Source organism: Salvelinus namaycush, chromosome 14 (assembly GCF_016432855.1).
Source record: "Salvelinus namaycush isolate Seneca chromosome 14, SaNama_1.0, whole genome shotgun sequence".
NCBI classification, from domain to species: Eukaryota; Metazoa; Chordata; class Actinopteri; order Salmoniformes; family Salmonidae; genus Salvelinus; species Salvelinus namaycush.
Window position 1 is genome coordinate 24,053,511 of NC_052320.1, and position 18,991 is coordinate 24,072,501.

Genomic DNA, 18,991 nt, shown 5'->3' on the forward strand with positions numbered 1-18,991 from the left:
CAATCCAAAATCAAATCTAGAGTCGGCTTTCTATTTCGCAACAAAGCCTCCTTCACTCACGCCGCCAAACTTACCCTAGTAAAACTGACTATCCTACCGATCCTCGACTTCGGCGATGTCATCTACAAAATAGCTTCCAATACTCTACTCAGCATACTGGATGCAGTTTATCACAGTGCCATCCGTTTTGTTACTAAAGCACCTTATACGACCCACCACTGCGACCTGTATGCCCTAGTCGGCTGGCCCTCGCTACATGTTCGTCGTCAGACCCACTGGCTCCAGGTTATTTACAAGGCTATGCTAGGTAAAGTGCCGCCTTATCTCAGTTCACTGGTCACGATGGCTACACCCACCCGTAGCACGCGCTCCAGCAGGTGTATCTCACTGATCATCCCTAAAGCCAAAACCTCATTTGGACGCCTTTCCTTCCAGTTCTCTGCTGCCTGCGACTGGAACGAATTGCAAAAATCTCTGAAGTTGGAGACTTTTATCTCCCTTAACAACTTTAAACATCTGCTATCCGAGCAGCTAACCGATCGCTGCAGCTGTACATAGTCCATCGGTATATAGCCCACCCAATTTACCTACCTCACCCCCCATACTGCTTTTATTTATTTACTTTTCTGCTCTTTTGCACACCAGTATCTCTACTTGCACATGATCATCTGATGATTTATCACTCCAGTGTTAATCTGCTAAATTGTAATTATTCGATTTATTGCCTACCTCCTCATGCCTTTTGCACACATTGTATATAGATTCTCTTTTTTTTCTACCATGTTATTGACTTGTTTATTGTTTACTCCATGTGTAACTCTGTGTTGTTGTCTGTTCACACTGCTATGCTTTATCTTGGCCAGGTCGCAGTTGCAAATGAGAACTTGTTCTCAACTAGTCTACCTGGTTAAGTAAAGGTGAAATACATAAAGATCTACAGTATATACACCAATTACAATCCAACCACTCCTGGTGAGCTAAGAAAATTATATGTAAGATATATGCCCAAAATAATCAATTTTGTACTATCCAACCACTTAAATAAAGCATAAACTAAGGATAAAACAACCAGCAACTGCCTCTACCCAGTGCTGCACATGTAGATTGATTGAGTTACTAAGACATACACAGGCTATTTAAAGTAACCATAGACAATGAACAGCAATTATTTTACATGTTTTATTTCCAAAATGTTTCATTACACAAGTTGGTCACAAAGTTGAAACAGTTGTTCATCAATTCATAAAAAACAACAGTGAGTCTAGAGTAGAGGGCACTACTTTCAAGTAGCTACCTGGATCACCCTGGGTAACTGCACATTCTGTTTCTTTTGATACATGCTACTATCAAGCAAGATTAAAGTCACAAGTAAAACCTAACACTGCCTTACAGAGTGAATCTGTGAAACAGGTCAAAGACAAACACATAATCTGTCTTATTACTTGTGATAATGAAGCCCACTGACAAAGGGCTGGTTGCATTAACATTGCCCTGGACTTATGGTAAGACTTAGGATAGAAGTCTAAGTTCACCTGTTGCATACAGCGTGGGTATCATAAGTCTGACTAACCTAATCACAACGCATCAGAGAAGAAGACAATCAGAGACAGACTCAGAGGGAATTATGTAATGAGGCACTAGGTCAAACCCAGGACAAACTGACAGGGGGTTGGAGAGAGGGGTGAAAGAGGAGGAGGGAGGGGAGGAAGAGGGATACTAGTAATCTTCATGGTGGTAATCTTCCTCGTGACTCTGTGGCCGTAGTATGATGCTGTGGTAGGTCTTGATGCAGGAGAGGGCAGTGGGTGGGATGAAGCGCCGGTCAATCAAGTTGTACTCCAGGTGAACGGAGATTAGGGGCGAGTCGTCGCTCAGGCGCGTGTCACACAGAGAGTTCAGAGGAACGTACCTGCAGGGAGGAGAGAAAAACAGACAGATGGACGCTCAGTGACCACTGATAGAAAGACAGAATACTCAGACAAGACAGAAGGACCTTTGACCCAATCAAAGGAAATAACAACTGAGAGAGAAAACAAAAATTACACAGTGAGATTACACGGTGAGATTCACAATAGATTTGGATGTGCCATTATGGTTAGAGACTGCATGTGGCTAACTGGCTATCTGTCTCTATTTCGAAAAAGAGTACAGTACTGTGCTCTTCTCAAAGTTGGTTTGTCTCCCAGTGGGAGGAAGAGTACAGAGAGAGGAACTTAATTATGTTAGATAACGTTGTAGCTGAATTACCAGATAACTTCACAGTTGAGTTACCTGATAACATTGAGATTGAGTTACCTGATAACATTGTGGTTGAGTAATTTGTTAACGTTGTGGTTGAGTTACCTGATAACATTGTGGTTGAGGCGGAGGAGCTGCAGGCTCTTGAGCTTCAGTAGCCCCCTGGGGATGGAGCGAAGCTGGTTGTGGTCCAGCAGGAGTTCAGTCAGAGTGTTGTACAGACCCAGGAATGACACATTATCAATGCCGTCGTTGCTCAGCCTGTTGTGGGACAGGTGAAGGAGGTTCAATCCCGGTTTCATGTGGCCAAACACGTAGCCAGGGATCCGCTCAATCTGGTTGTGGTGCAGGTGGAGCTGCTGTAGGCCCACAGGGAGGAAGGAGGGAACATGCACCAGCTTATTGTGCGACAGGTCCAACGACTCCAACTTTCTGAAATGGTAAGGAAAATACAGGGAGATCTTTTGCTCAATATGTGAAAAGCTTGAAGACATGAAGAGATAGAAGGTAATGAATGTACTGCATTATGTCTCCAATTGACAGAGTTTTTTCAATTTTAGGACTATATTACTAGTCCACCTTTCCTTTAGAAGGCTGGTTCAATGTTTCCAAATCTTTCACCAGAGGGTTCCATCATATCCATCACATCTATGCCACGACTTTGTAGTTTCAAACCACTAAGAGCCAGCAGTCCCTCCCTTTGGGCTTGACTCTCTCCAGAACCTATCATAAAGCTGGACTGTGTCTGCTGATCCGCTGTGTAGCCAGCCACATCAGCACGTCCCAAAACAATCTTCCGCTGCTTTTCCCTCTCTTCTCTTTTTTCCCCCTTTCTCCTCTTTCTTCAAATATGCAATTAAAATTGTGCCCTGCAAACATTATATTTCCCGCTCATTATTGCCACCCAAACTGGGAGACTAACACATGCACTGAGTGTCAGATGAATTACATAATTTCACGTTTTGCTTCAGAATCCTGTATGTAATCATGTTTATATTCATACATTTTACTACATCGTTTGTCAAAAAATTATATTCAATACATTCATAAAGTAAATACAGAGGATCTGAAATACTGTATGTTTGCATTAATATTCCCTTCAAGGTGGAGATCAAAACCAGAGTAGCAGAAATCAGTAATCATTGCACTGAACAACAACCTCCTAAATGCTGCAAAAGTAAGAATGGAGAGAGGTTGGGTTGTTGGGACTTACAACAGGTGTATCCAGGCCCTTGGGGCTATGCGGTCCTCCCGGATCTTGTTATAACTGAGGTCCAGAAACCTGAGGTTAACGGTCTTGTTAAGGATCCTCTCATGTACCTCTTCTATTCTGTTATCTGACAGGTGAAGTGTCTGGAAATACAAGTCGCAAAAACCTTTAGTATCCGTGTTTTTAGGGGGTTCAGGGGGACTTACTGTGTTGTTAGGGGGGAGGGGGACCTACTGTGTTGTTAAGAGGGTGAGGGGGACCGACTGTGTTGTTAAGGGGGTGAGGAGGACCTACTGTGTTGTTAAGAGGGTGAGGGGGACCTACTGTGTTGTTAAGGGGGTGAGGGGGACCTACTGTGTTGTTAGGGGGGTGAGGGGGACCTACTGTGTTGTTAAGGGGGTGAGGGGGACCTACTGTGTTGTTAGGGGGGTGAGGGGGACCTACTGTGTTGTTAGGGGGGTGAGGGGGACCTACTGTGTTGTTAGGGGGGTGAGGAGGACCTACTGTGTTGTTAAGGGGGTGAGGGGGACCTACTGTGTTGTTAGGGGGGTGAGGGGGACCTACTGTGTTGTTAGGGGGGAGGGGGACCTACTGTGTTGTTAAGGGGGTGAGGGGGACCTACTGTGTTGTTAAGGGGGTGAGGGGGACCTACTGAGTTGTTAGGGGGGAGGGGGACCTACTGTGTTGTTAAGGGGGTGAGGGGGACCGACTGTGTTGTTAAGGGGGTGAGGAGGACCTACTGTGTTGTTAAGAGGGTGAGGGGGACCTACTGTGTTGTTAAGGGGGTGAGGGGGACCTACTGTGTTGTTAAGAGGGTGAGGGGGACCTACTGTGTTGTTAAGGGGGTGAGGGGGACCTACTGTGTTGTTAGGGGGGTGAGGGGGACCTACTGTGTTGTTAAGAGGGTGAGGGGGACCTACTGTGTTGTTAAGGGGGTGAGGGGGACCTACTGTGTTGTTAAGGGGGTGAGGGGGACCGACTGTGTTGTTAAGGGGGTGAGGAGGACCTACTGTGTTGTTAAGAGGGTGAGGGGGACCTACTGTGTTGTTAAGGGGGTGAGGGGGACCTACTGTGTTGTTAAGGGGGTGAGGAGGACCTACTGTGTTGTTAAGGGGGTGAGGGGGACCTACTGTGTTGTTAAGGGGGTGAGGGGGACCTACTGTGTTGTTAGGGGGGTGAGGAGGACCTACTGTGTTGTTAAGGGGGTGAGGGGGACCTACTGTGTTGTTAGGGGGGTGAGGGGGACCTACTGAGTTGTTAGGGGGGAGGGGGACCTACTGTGTTGTTAGGGGGGAGGGGGACCTACTGTGTTGTTAAGGGGGTGAGGGGGACCTACTGTGTTGTTAAGGGGGTGAGGGGGACCTACTGAGTTGTTAGGGGGGAGGGGGACCTACTGTGTTGTTAAGGGGGTGAGGGGGACCGACTGTGTTGTTAAGGGGGTGAGGAGGACCTACTGTGTTGTTAAGACGGTGAGGGGGACCTACTGTGTTGTTAAGGGGGTGAGGGGGACCTACTGTGTTGTTAGGGGGGTGAGGGGGACCTACTGTGTTGTTAAGGGGGTGAGGGGGACCTACTGTGTTGTTAGGGGGGTGAGGGGGACCTACTGTGTTGTTAGGGGGGTGAGGGGGACCTACTGTGTTGTTAGGGGGGTGAGGAGGACCTACTGTGTTGTTAAGGGGGTGAGGGGGACCTACTGTGTTGTTAGGGGGGTGAGGGGGACCTACTGAGTTGTTAGGGGGGAGGGGGACCTACTGTGTTGTTAGGGGGGAGGGGGACCTACTGTGTTGTTAGGGGGGTGAGGAGGACCTACTGTGTTGTTAAGGGGGTGAGGGGGACCTACTGTGTTGTTAGGGGGGTGAGGGGGACCTACTGTGTTGTTAGGGGGGTGAGGGGGACCTACTGTGTTGTTAGGGGGGAGGGGGACCTACTGTGTTGTTAGGGGGGTGAGGAGGACCTACTGTGTTGTTAAGGGGGTGAGGGGGACCTACTGTGTTGTTAGGGGGGTGAGGGGGACCTACTGAGTTGTTAGGGGGGAGGGGGACCTACTGTGTTGTTAGGGGGGAGGGGGACCTACTGTGTTGTTAAGGGGGTGAGGGGGACCTACTGAGTTGTTAGGGGGGAGGGGGACCTACTGTGTTGTTAGGGGGGAGGGGGACCTACTGTGTTGTTAGGGGGGGAGGGGGACCTACTGTGTTGTTAAGGGGGTGAGGGGGACCTACTGAGTTGTTTTGGGGGAGGGGGACCTACTGTGTTGTTAGGGGGGGAGGGGGACCTACTGTGTTGTTAGGGGGGAGGGGGACCTACTGTGTTGTTAGGGGGGGAGGGGGACCTACTGTGTTGTTAAGGGGGTGAGGGGGACCTACTGTGTTGTTAGGGGGGTGAGCGGGACCTAACCAGTCTACACACTACAGATCGGAGTTTGTGATATGTGTGGACCTAGCTTGCAATTACAAAAAACAATGCATGTTTAGTAAAACATCAGAAACCTCTGTCATGTTACTACATTATTGACGAGTCTGTGGACTATACCAAGGCGTATTTATTTTTTATTATATACTGTATATTTTGGCTTTATTCAGACAGTGGGGAAATTAGATGGGGAAGGCTGGACGCAAGGATTGAACTCTGGTATCCAGTGGGGAGTTGTATATGTGACATGTGCCGGGGAGTGTGACCACTACATCATGGCTCTGCACCCAATAAGTATTTCAAATAAGGGAAAATAATTTAGTTTGATTGACCCAAATGTCTCAGAAAGTCATACCTCCCCAAGCTAAACTCCTCTGTTGGATTGAGGCTACTTACTGCATGTCATTGGCTCCTGCATGCTCACTAAAGTGGCATCACAGGCACCTTGTCCAATCACTGACCTGCAGGGTCGTAGGAAGCCCAGAGGGGATGGCCCGGAACTTGTTGTCCTCCAGTCGAAGATAGATGAGTTTCTTCAGGGGCCGGAAGGTCAAAGGTGACACATTCCCATCGTGGAAGTGGTTATCCTCAAGCTCCAGTGTCAGCAGTTTGGACAAACCTGAGGAGAGCCACGTTTTCAAATCGCAACACAACAATATCAACATGTCAATAATATCTGATGTAGTTATTTGACTTGTTTTCCAGATATTTGTTGCCAAATGGGCTATGCCAACAATGCTAAAGTACTATTCTGCACATCCTATCAGAACAAATCTTTGTACATACACACACACAAACACACACAAACACACTCTGTCTGTGTCTGTGTCTGTGTCTGTGTCTGTGTCTGTCTGTCTGTCTGTCTGTCTGTCTGCCTGCCTGCCTGCCTGCCTGCCTGCCTGCCTGCCTGTCTGCCTGTCTGCCTGTCTGCCTGTCTGCCTGTGTGTGTGTGTAAATCTCATACTCCTATACCTTTAAAGCTACTAGGTGTGAGGCCCAGGATCTTGTTGTCATTGATCTTCAGCTCCACCAGGGATGGCGGTAGAAACGAGGGGACTTTGGTCAGATTGTTGCCATCTAAATTCAGCCTCCTCAGCTTGGTCAGGATCTGAAACAAGCCAAAAATCCACCCACCTTAGAACAGAAGGCGTGCTAGAACAGAAGGCGTGCTAGAACAGAAGGTGTGCTGTGATGTAACCAGTATCCCTCTCTCTCTATTATGGCCAAGCACAAGAACTGCAATTTTACCTTACGCTTCTACTTTGCTGTTTAAGAGATGTACCAAATGAAACACACATTGATGGTATACGGCCTTATACCAGTGTAACTACCAGCTGAATAACCTATGTAATTACTATACTCTGTAATAGGCTTGTAGGCTATGTACATAATTGTGTTTTTCAATGGCGCAGGAATAATAATTTAATTTCTCCAGCAATGGCTGTTCTCACTGTGGGGATTTTATTTGTCTTATTTATGAAGTGTTTCTCATAATGTGTTTTGTTATATAGTCTTTGTGTAACGGTTCTCCTCTTCCTCTTCATCCGAAGAGGAGGAGCATGGATTGAACCAAGACGCAGCGTGATACTTAGACATGATATTTATTTAGACACGACAAAACAACGAAGACAAAAAACGAACTATACTTGAATTAACTAACAAAATAACAAAACGAATGTAGACAAACCTGGACGTAAGAACTTACATGTAACACGAAGAACGCACGAACAGGGAAATGACTACATAAAAACCGAACGAACAAAATGAACAAACAAACCGAAACAGTCCCGTATGGTGCAACATAGACAGACACTAACACAGGAGACAACCACCCACAACAAACAGTGTGAAAACACCTACCTTAATATGACTCTCAATCAGAGGAAATGAAAACCACCTGCCTCTAATTGAGAGCCATATCAGGTCACCCTTAAACCAACATAGAAACAGAAAACATAGACTGCCCACCCAAACTCACGTCCTGACCAACTAACACATACAAAACTAACAGAAAACAGGTCAGGAACGTGACATAACCCCCCCCTCAAGGTGCGAACTCCGGGCGCACCAGCACAAAGTCTAGGGGAGGGTCTGGGTGGGCATCTGACCACGGTGGTGGCTCAGGCTCTGGGCGAGGTCCCCACCCCACCATAGTCAATCCCAGCTTACGTCTCCCCCTTAGAATGACCACCCTCATTTTACACCCACTTAATTTTAAGGGTAACCTTAAGATAAGGGGCAGCACCAGGACAAGGGGCAGCACCAGGACATAGAGATAGCTCAAGACAGAGAGGTAGGTCAGGATAGAGAGGTAGCTCAGGATAGAGGGGCAACTCCGGACTGAAGGGCAGCTCCGGACAGAGAGACAGCTCTGGACTGAGGGGCAGTTCTGGATAAATGGCCGCTCTGGGCTGAGGGGCAGCTCATGACTGGCTGACGGCTCTGGACGCTCATGGCTGGCTGACGGCTCTGGACGCTCATGGCTGGCTGACGGCTCTGGACGCTCATGGCTGGCTGACGGCTCTGGACGCTCATGGCTGGCTGACGGCTCTGGACGCTCATGGCTGGCTGACGGCTCTGGACGCTCATGGCTGGCTGACGGCTCTGGACGCTCATGGCTCGCTGACGGCTCTGGACGCTCATGGCTCGCTGACGGCTCTGGCAGATCCTGTCTGGTTGGCGGCTCTGGCAGATCCTGTCTGGTTGGCGGCTCTGGCAGATCCTGTCTGGTTGGCGGCTCTGGCAGATCCTGTCTGGTTGGCGGCTCTGGCAGATCCTGTCTGACGAATGGCTCTAGCGGCTCCTGACTGACGAACGGCTCTGACGGCTCGGGACAGACGGGCGGCTCTAATGGCTCGGGACAGACGGATGGCTCAGACGGCGCTGGGGAGACGGATGGCTCAGACGGCGCTGGGGAGACGGATGGCTCAGACGGCGCTGGGGAGACGGATGGCTCAGACGGCGCTGGGGAGACGGATGGCTCAGACGGCGCTGGGGAGACGGATGGCTCAGACGGCGCTGGGGAGATGGATGGCTCAGATGGCGCTGAGGAGACGGATGGCTCAGATGGCGCTGCGGAGACGGATGGCTCTGGCTGATCCTGTCTGGCGGAAGGCTTTGGCTGCTCCTGTCTGGCGGAAGGCTCTAGCGGCTCCTGTCTGGCGGAAGGCTCTAGCGGCTCCTGTCTGGCGGAAGGCTCTGTAGGCTCATGGCAGACGGGCGGCTTTGCAGGCTCATGGCAGACGGGCGGCGTTGAAGGCTCAATACAGACGGGCAGTTCATGCGGCGCTTGGCAGACGGACAGTTCAGGCGCCGTTGGGCAGACGGCAGACTCTGGCCGGCTGAGACGCACTGTAGGCCTGGTGCGTGGTGCCGGAACTGGAGGCACCGGACTGGAGACACACACTTCAAGCCTAGTGCGGGGAGCAGGGACAGGGCACACTGACCTCTCGAAGCGCACTATAGGCCTGGTGCGTGGTACCGGCACTGGTGGCACCGGGCTGAGTGCACGCACATCAGGACGAGTACGGGGAGAAGGAACAGTGCGTACAGGGCTCTGGAGACGCACAGGAGGCTTAGTGCGTGGTGCCGGAACTGGAGGCACTGGGCTGGAGACACGCACCATAGGGAGAGTGCGTGGAGGAGGAACAGGGCTCTGGAAACGCACTGGAAGCCTGGTGCGTGGAGTAGGCACTGGTGGTACTGGGCTGGGGCGGGGAGGTGGCGCCGGAAATACCGGACCGTGCAAGCGTACTGGCTCCCTTGAGCATTGAGCCTGCCCAACCTTACCTGGTTGAATGCTCCCCGTCGCCCGACCAGTGCGGGGAGGTGGAATAACCCGCACCGGGCTATGTAGGCGAACCGGGGACACCATGCGTAAGGCTGGTGCCATGTAAGCCGGCCCGAGGAGACGTACTGGTGGCCAGATATGTAGAGCCGGCTTCATGACATCCGGCTCAACGCTCAATCTAGCCCTACCAGTGCGGGGAGGTGGAATAACCCGCACCGGGCTATGCACACGTACAGGAGACACCGTGCGCTCTACTGCGTAACACGGTGTCTGCCCGTACTCCCGCTCTCCACGGTTAGCCTGGGAAGTGGGCGCAGGTCTCCTACCTGCCCTTGGCCCACTACCTCTTAGCCCCCCCCCAAGAAATTTTTGGGGTTTCTTCTCGGGCTTCCTCGCTAGCCTCGTACCTTCATATCTCCGGTTCCCTTGTCCGGTTGCCTCTGCTCTCCTCAGTGCCTCCAGCTGTTCCCATGGGAGGCGATCCCTTCCAGCCAGGATCTCCTCCCATGTGTAGCAACCCTTGCCGTTTAATACGTCCTCCCATGTCCATTCCTGTTTCGTATTCCACTGCTCGAACTTATGCTGCTTGGTTCTGGATTGGTGGGTGGTTCTGTAACGGTTCTCCTCTTCCTCTTCATCCGAAGAGGAGGAGCATGGATTGAACCAAGACGCAGCGTGATACTTAGACATGATATTTATTTAGACACGACAAAACAACGAAGACAAAAAACGAACTATACTTGAATTAACTAACAAAATAACAAAACGAATGTAGACAAACCTGGACGTAAGAACTTACATGTAACACGAAGAACGCACGAACAGGGAAATGACTACATAAAAACCGAACGAACAAAATGAACAAACAAACCGAAACAGTCCCATATGGTGCAACATAGACAGACACTAACACAGGAGACAACCACCCACAACAAACAGTGTGAAAACACCTACCTTAATATGACTCTCAATCAGAGGAAATGAAAACCACCTGCCTCTAATTGAGAGCCATATCAGGTCACCCTTAAACCAACATAGAAACAGAAAACATAGACTGCCCACCCAAACTCACGTCCTGACCAACTAACACATACAAAACTAACAGAAAACAGGTCAGGAACGTGACACTTTGTCAACTCTGAGATGGACTGCAAGCAGAGTAGTTGATAAACACTAATGTTCTCTCAAGGTAGTCTTTAGCACTGTGAGTTCTTGGCATCAAGGGATTATGACAACTGAGTGGGAACAGGTGAATGTTAGGACACCTTACCAAAAATTATTGTTCTGTTTTTAGTTGTGGCTTGTCTGTTGACCGACAATATTCCCCGATTTATTTCAACAGCTAAGTGAGATTCAACCTGATGGCGCCAGATTCGACTTCTGCTCTTATGCACTACCTGGGAGACAGCAGGAGTTCTTGCAGTCCAAGTACAAGATGGATCATCTTGTTGAAACATTAGGCGCTACCTATATGGGGATGTGGGCCAATGACTGTAACATGCACATACCTGTACTATTCTATAACAGGGTTTCCCGAACTTGGTCCTGAGGGCTACCCCTGGGTGCACGTTTTGTTTTTTGCTCACACAGCTGATTCAAATAACCAACTCATCATCAAGCTTAGATTATTTGAATCAGCTTTGTAATGCTAGAGCAAAAAACAAGACGTGCACACAGGGGAGGGATCCAGGACCGAGTCTTGGAAACCCTGTTCTATAACACTAGACTGTGACATATATTCCATGTTAATATTCTATCAGAACAGTCCGAGAGGAATCCAGGTAATGCAGCATGAGAATGGTCAATAGAGCCCTCAGTAACATAAGGCTGAGATGTGTAGGTGGGTCTGGGAGCGCAGTAGAGGTCCAACTGGAACCAAAGACAAATATGTTGAGAAGAAATATGCTCCAAGACTCACCCGGAACAGGTCAGGGCTGATGGAGGAGTCGTCCAGCTTGTTCTTGCTCAGGTCCAGCCACTCCAGGTTGGGCAGCCCAGCCAGTGCCTGGTGAGGGATCTTACTGATCTTATTGTCTGATAAGAGAATAGAACACAAGCTGACCCAGTCACTTCAAACAGAGAAAAACCTGGGCCCTCATGCTATTGGACCTGCATTAGTGTTTATGCAGTATCTTTGTGTACAAACTATGTTTATATGCAACTGTGTATGCACCGCAAACCACATTTGATTGTATTGAAGCCATTATAGACAATGATAAATCCTTTGCCTTCATGAAATTCAAACTGATTAAACATAGCTTGACTATGCTAATTGTCCCTGTAAGTAGCATGTGAGATCTCTATCTCCTTACCTGCCAGATAGAGGGTCTTGACCCCCTGGTCTGAGAGGATGGGGATGTGGGCCATGCCAGTGCTACCACAGGTGATCAGAGACTCTAAGAGCAGGCAGCCAGCAGGGAGAGACTCCATGATGCTGTGTCTCCTGGGGAACGTGACCACAGAATGTCCTGGCCCCGGCGCCCTCACCACGGGTTTCCTAGTGGTGGTCGTAGCCAGTCGGCCAGTCACCATGGTGACTGGTTTCCCCGTCGGTGCCACAACCGGGTGCCCGTTGGCCCTCATGGTGGGTTTTCCCATGGCCCTGATGATGTAATCGTCATCGTCGTCATCATCATCATCATCATGCTCGCTGTGGTCGTGGTCATCGTGATCGTCATCATCGTCATCGTAGGGAAGGTATGGAAGGCTGACTTTGGTTATCTTCGGGTCACGCCTTTTGGCCACAGGGACCTCAGCCCTCCTAACCTCTGTCTTCACTGCCACTTCCAGTTTCTTCACCGCTTCTTCTTGCTTCTTCTTCTGGGTGGCCACGGGTTTTACAACATAGACATCACACACAAAATATATACCATTAGATATATTTAAATTGATTCTGCATTTGGTGACTCATTGTCCTCACAAATATCCCTGTCAGCCAATTCTCAGTCATAAACGCAGGTTAGTGTTTTTCATCATGAATCTTGTTCTGGAGGCAGCTCTGCAAAGTGGTCACTAGCTGGCACAGCCACAAAGTCATAAAATATGATTTTAAACCTAACCCTAACCTTAACCAGACTGCTAACCCTAAGTCCTAACCCTAAATCGCCCAGTTCTGCCTCCAGGACAAGAATAATGACAATAAACGCCAACCTGCATCATAAACAACATTTAAAGCATTGTTAGTTCATCTGCTGTGCAGGTCCTATAGCATTGCCCTCTTCATATTCCCGTGGGCCCCCACCACTTTCACTGGAGTAACAGGCTGCTCCTCTTTCTTCTGACTTCCTGCTCTCCTTTGGAAACTCTTCTTCCACTTTGGGATCCCCTCTTTGTCCTCTGCATTAGGGGAGGGCTTCTTGGCTTTGGGAGCCACTGTCTGCTGGTTGTTTGAACCTGAGGGAAAGAGCAATATATGTTAAATTCACATTTATACAGTATATATGTACACATGTACAGTACCAGTCAAAAGTTTGGACACACCTACTCATTCCATGGCTTTTCTTTATTTTTACTATTTTCTACATTGTAGAATAATAGTGAAGACATCAAAACTATGAAATAACACATATGGAATCATGTAGTAACCAAAAAACTGTTAAACAAATCAAAATATATTTTATATTTGAGATTCTTCTAAGTAGTCACCCTTGCCTTGATGACAGCTTTGCACACTCTTGGCATTCTCTCAAACAGCTTTACCTGGAATGCTTTTCCAACAGTCTTGAAGGAGTTCCCACATATGCTGAGCACTTGTTGGCTGATTTTCCTTCACTCTGCGGTCCAACTCATCCCAAACCATCTCAATTGGGTTGAGATCGGATGATTGTGGAGGCCAGGTCATCTGATGCAGCACTCCATAACTCTCCTTCTTTGTCAAATAGCCCAGTTTCATCATAGCGCTCAATGGTTTTTAAAAGTTCTTGACATTTTCCGCATTGACTGACCTTCATGTCTTAAAGTAATGATGGATTGTCATTTCTTTTTGCTTATTTGAGCTGTTCTTGCCATAATATGGACTTTTACCAAATAGGGCTATCTTCTGTATACCAACCCTACCTTGTCACAACACAACTGATTGGGTCAAACGCATTAAGAAGGAAAGAAATTCCACAAATTATCTTTTAACAAGGCACACCTGTTAATTGAAATGCATTCCAGGTGACTACCTCATGAAGCTGCTTGAGACCATGTCAAGAGTGTGCAAAGCTGTCATCAAGGCAAGCGTAGATATTTTGAAGAATCTCAAGTATAAAATATATATTGATATGTTTAACCCTTTTTTGGTTACTACATGATTTCATATGTGTTATTGTATAGTTTTGATGTCTTTACTATTATTCTACAATGTAGAAAATAGCAAAAATAAAGAAAAACCCTTAAATGAGTAGGTGTGTCCAAACTTTTGGATGGTACTGTATGTATGTTCAATTCCATGCCCTGATCAATTTGTACACTTTATGGGAGCATGGACCATTTCAACTAGAAGCTGCCATGAAATCTAATGACCACAAATAAGACTATAATTGTTCAATAACAATCTACAACTTGAATGATGAACAATAGGAGTGAAGGCAGACGTACAAACTGGCTGCTGTGTAAATGCAGCTGCAGCTTACCGGCGCAGGGAACAGGGTGACAGCTGACAGTTCCCATCTGACACTGGCACACGAGGCAGGGCTGAGGCGACCACATAGCCCCGTCAAACAGGGACATCCCATTCACCGAGCACTGCCCGTTGCGGACTGCAATAGACAGACAGACACACACACACATACACACACAGACACACATAGCATTACTCACCTGCACGACACATGATCCACAGGTAAAGTACACATGAAACTGATACAAGCCCCACACTCCAATTCAGTCTTAGAAAACTGAATGCAGTTCTTTGTGAAGCATTGTGGACCACCCTTGACTTGGGTAAATGCTATAATCACAAAAACTAGAAGCACTGTGAAGTATGCATGCACATTTCCTCCATCTAACATTCCACCACCCTTTTCCAAAATCATGTTGAAAACTTACCGGGGAAAACAGCATCATTAGTATCATCCGGTTCAGATGAGTCAGTTGCTACCAGGGGTTTGGACCTCCTGAGCTTCTCTGCTCTCCTGCTGGGCTTCCCACTGATTAGTGAGACTGCTGCGCATAGGCAGAGACATAGGAGCGCTAATCTGTTCATGGTCAGCTCTGCCCTGGACTCTCCTGGTCAGTCTTCCTTTGGACAGAAACCCTTTCAAACTGAGTGTGAGAAATCTCAACTCCTGAAGGACCTTTATATACTCTCACCCCCAACAAATATTTTTTGGCCACACACCCCAGAAAAACCCCAAAGGTGAGAGGAGAGAGGAGTGGAGAGAGGAAGCAGGGGAGTGGGTGAAAAAATAAAAGGAAAACATTTTCAGGACAAAGACCCTCTTTCATTCCTTTTCAAGAACCACCTACCTCTTCTCTCCCCACCTCTCTCCTCTCCGCCCCCAGCCCCTGGTATACCTAACAAACCAATAGAGGAGGTCCAGTCAGAGACTGCTTATCGAATTACAGTGATGTCAACCAGCGGAGTGCTTTCTGACAGCCCAAACAGACATTCCCATTGGTTACAGGCCAGAGGAGGTATAGCCCGCTGTACGGTATGGCCAGGAAAGAAGAAAAAAAATATCTCTCAAAGCCCAGCTGGAATGAAAGGCTGCTTTGAGCCCAACACCGCCACAACCCACCCCCACCACCAACCACTACCAGCCAACAGGACAGGGAGACACAGAGACCACACTCCTGAGAAATTCTTGGAGTTTTTTTCCTCTGGTTTGTGACCCTGCTTGACCGCACAGTTTTCCCCCTGTAATGTCCCCAGGGCCTTGCCTCTCCTCTGTTTACACACAATGCGTGTAACTATGACAACCACAATGTATGTCGACAAAGTCGATTCATGTTTCCCGATATAGTAAGTTTAATATACATGAACACCAAACCTTATCCCTGGGAGTGGAGTGGGATATGGTTGCAGCAACACTTACTGCATTCTGGGCCACATCTATCACTGACCCTCTACCATTATTTCTCCCAGTATGACCCCTGGTTGTATTTCATGTCTAATTTCTTAAACATTTCTCAAAACCCCATCCAAATTGTCCAACTCCTACTCGATTGTGGTGTCCACATCCTGTTAGTGAGATTTAAAAAGGTGTGCCTGACACCAACCACTCAGAGAGAGTAAATACCAAACACTCCTACATCATCCTGCTTTTAGAAACAGACACCTGCTGACCTGCTGCCTGGCCAGCCAGGAACAAAACAGACTGAGTATGCAATCCTAATGAGTAATCTGAGCATAAGCCATAGATACTTATAGGATCAGATTTACTCAAAGATTGCACTAGTTCAAAGTTTGCAAATGGGCCTGTATTCATAAAGAATCTTAGGAGTGCCGATCTAGGACCAAGTCCCCCCTTTCGAAAAGGCTAAACAGATCCTAGATCAGCGATATTACTCTGAGACGGTTTATGAATATGTGCCCCAAAATGTACTGGTAAAGGTCAATAAAAGATTGTGAAAATTACAACCTTACTGCAAGTATAGAAAACAAAGGTGCAAACTTTGCACTGGCGCAAATGCTTAATAATCTGTCCTTGTGCCTTTCAATGCACTGCATGGTCTGAGAATTCAGAAATCTTGAATATTTTCACAATGCCTTTTTACTAAGAAGGTGATTGGCTAAGAGGCTGACCTCAATATACCCTTGACAGCGAAACACAGGTTATTTGAGTCCATGTGAGAATCAAGTCTGGTTTGCAACACAATTCATTTACTATTGTTTTTACTTTTATCATCTCTCACTGTTATAGAACATTTGTCTAAATATATATTATGTTTTAATAAGTACCTAAACCTCTGTTGCATCTGTATCTGTTGCAACAATAAGGAAATGACATAATTCCAGACACAAAATAACATGTGGCTAAGTAAAGTGCTCAAAGTAACTGAATTCATCCATCCCCATTATAAGTCCTGACACACCTCAGGTTATTCTAGAGAGTAGTGTGGTGTGAGAGGAAGTCACATTTGCCACCCACCTTTCAAAATAATATTTTTACTCAAGGCCTGGTATAGCACTTTCAGAAATGAAATAAACCTGAAACCTCACTACGTGCAAAGAAATTATGTTCACATCAGACATGGAGTACCAGTCAAAAGTTTGGACACACCTACTCATTTAATTTTTTTTTATTTAATTTTTTTACTATTTTCTACATTGTAGAATAGTGAAGACATCAAAACTATGAAATAACACATATGGAATCATGTAGTAACCAAAAAAGTGTTAAACAAATCAAAATATATTTGACATTCTTCAAAGGAGCCATCCTTTGCCTTGATGATGGCTTTGAACACTCTTGGCATTCTCTCAACCAGTTTCATGAGGTAGTCACCTGGAGTGCATTTTAATTAACAGGTGTGCCTTGTTAAAAGATAATTTGTGGAATTTCTTTCCTTCTTAATGCGTTTGACCCAATCAGGTGTGTTGTGACAAGGTAGGGTTGGTATACAGAAGATAGCCCTATTTGGTAAAAGTCCATATTATGGCAAGAACAGCTCAAATAAGCAAAGAGAAACGACAGTCCATCATTACTTTAAGACATGAAGGTCAGTCAACGTGGAAAATTTCAAGAACTTTTAAAGTTTCTTCAAGTGCAGTCGCAAAAACCATGAAGAGCTATGATGAAAGTGGCTTTCATGAGGACTGCCACAGGAAAGGAAGACCCAGAGTTACCTCTGCTGCAGAGAATACGTTAATTAGAGTTACCAGCCTCAGAAATTGCATCCCAAATAAATGCTTCACAGAGTTCAAGTAACATACATATCTCAACATCAACTGTTCAGAGAAGGCTGCGTGAATGAAGCGTTCATGGTCGATTGTTGCAAAGAAACCACTACTAAAGGACACCAATAAGAAGAAGAGAATTGCTTGGGCCAAGAAACACGAGCAATGTACATTAAACCGGTGGAAATCTGTTTTTTGGTATGACGAGTCCAAATTTGATATTTTTGTTTCCAACCACCATTTCTTTGTGAGACGCAGAGTAGGTGAACGGATTATCTCCGCATGTGTAGTTCCCACCGTGAAGCATGGAGGAGGAGGTGTGATGTGTGGGGGTGCTTTTCTGGTGACACTGTCTGTGATTTATTTAGAATTCAAGGCACACTTAACCAGCATGGCTACCAAAGTATTCTGCAGCGATATGCCATCCTACCTGGTTTGCGCTTAGTGGTACTATCATTTGTTTTTCAACAGGACAATGACCCAACACACCTCAAGGCTGTGTAAGGGCTATTTGACCAAGAAGGAGAGTGATGGAGTGCTGCATCAGATGACCTGGCCTCCACAATCACCCAACCTCAACCCAATTGAGTTGGACTGCAGAGTGAAGGAAAAGCAGCCAACAAGTGCTCAGAAGATGTGGGAACTCCTTCAAGACTGTTGGAAAAGCATTCAAGGTGAAGCTGGTTGAGAGAATGCCAAGAGCATGCAAAGCTGTTATCAAGGTAAAGGGTGGCTACTTTGAAGAATCTCAAATATAAAATATATTTGAATTTGTTTAACAGTTTTTTGGTTACTACATGATTCCATATGTGTTATTTCATAGTTTTGATGTCTTCAATATTATTCTACAATGTAGAAAATTGTAAAAATAAAGAAAACCTACCCTGGAATGAGTAGGTGTGTCCAAACTTTGACTGGTACTGTATATTCACACAACTAACTGACAGAGTTTGCCTCGGTGCAGATTGTGGTCACCTATCACCATAAAAATCTGATTATTATTTATGGTCTGTATATTTTAGGTCCGCATAAGAGATTTGACCTTTGACCTGGGGCCTGTAATACAGCTGGCAGACAATGGCAGGTACTGTCTGTGTCTCCAGCAGTACAGTAGATGAAGAGGAAATATTTATCACCGTGCCATATCACCAAAACATATTCTCTCTCTCGCTCTCTCTCTCTCTTTGACAGCTGAGATGTTGGTGCACACTATTTCCAATTCAAGGACACAAACCATCCAAAATAGCTTTACTGTATCTATGTATCTATTGTCATAATGACTTCCCGTGCCCATTTCACCCAACGATTGGCAGGGCATTCTCTTCCTCTTCTTTTGCTGATTTCAGAAGTTTGCTGTATAAAGTATTTGTAGCTAAAAATATTATACATATATAGGCCTATCAAGAAATAGGGAACATGCAGACCAATACACTCCGGTGTTCATGTGATTGCTTTTGAATAATCCTTAAAAACGACAAAATATGAAGAGCTTAAACAATTAAAATTAAATGTACATTTG

The 18,991-nt window shown here is 46.6% G+C and overlaps 1 protein-coding gene across 2 annotated transcripts; it reads right to left on the reverse strand.

Moving 5' to 3' along the window:
- Positions 1 to 1,171: 1,171 nt before the first annotated feature.
- On the reverse strand, positions 1,172 to 15,038 carry si:dkey-6n6.1 (uncharacterized protein LOC100170811 homolog). Of its 2 annotated transcripts, none has more exons than XM_039007656.1 (10): positions 14,679 to 15,038; positions 14,264 to 14,389; positions 12,889 to 13,040; positions 11,960 to 12,464; positions 11,566 to 11,681; positions 6,830 to 6,965; positions 6,319 to 6,476; positions 3,452 to 3,591; positions 2,344 to 2,670; positions 1,172 to 1,909 (listed from the first exon to the last, which is right to left on the reverse strand). In XM_039007656.1, exons 1-10 carry the CDS (start codon positions 14,833 to 14,835, stop codon positions 1,717 to 1,719), a joined length of 2,010 nt encoding a protein of 669 aa, XP_038863584.1. In that variant the 5' UTR covers positions 14,836 to 15,038; the 3' UTR covers positions 1,172 to 1,716. The 2 variants fall into 2 exon arrangements, with proteins under 2 accessions (XP_038863584.1, XP_038863583.1); XM_039007655.1 differs by having other exon boundaries at positions 11,960 to 12,467.
- Positions 15,039 to 18,991: the final 3,953 nt, after the last annotated feature.

Bases quoted from the DNA above. Each gene is read 5' to 3' on its own strand.
- si:dkey-6n6.1 (XM_039007655.1), bottom strand. From the start codon at position 14,835: ATGAACAGATTAGCGCTCCTATGTCTCTGCCTATGCGCAGCAGTCTCA. The intron at 6,966-11,565 runs GTGAGTCTTGGA...GGCTTGTTTCAG, and splicing joins TCAGCCCTGACCTGTTCCGG to ATCCTGACCAAGCTGAGGAG. The intron at 2,671-3,451 runs GTAAGTCCCAAC...TTACCATTTCAG, and splicing joins AGGGCCTGGATACACCTGTT to AAAGTTGGAGTCGTTGGACC.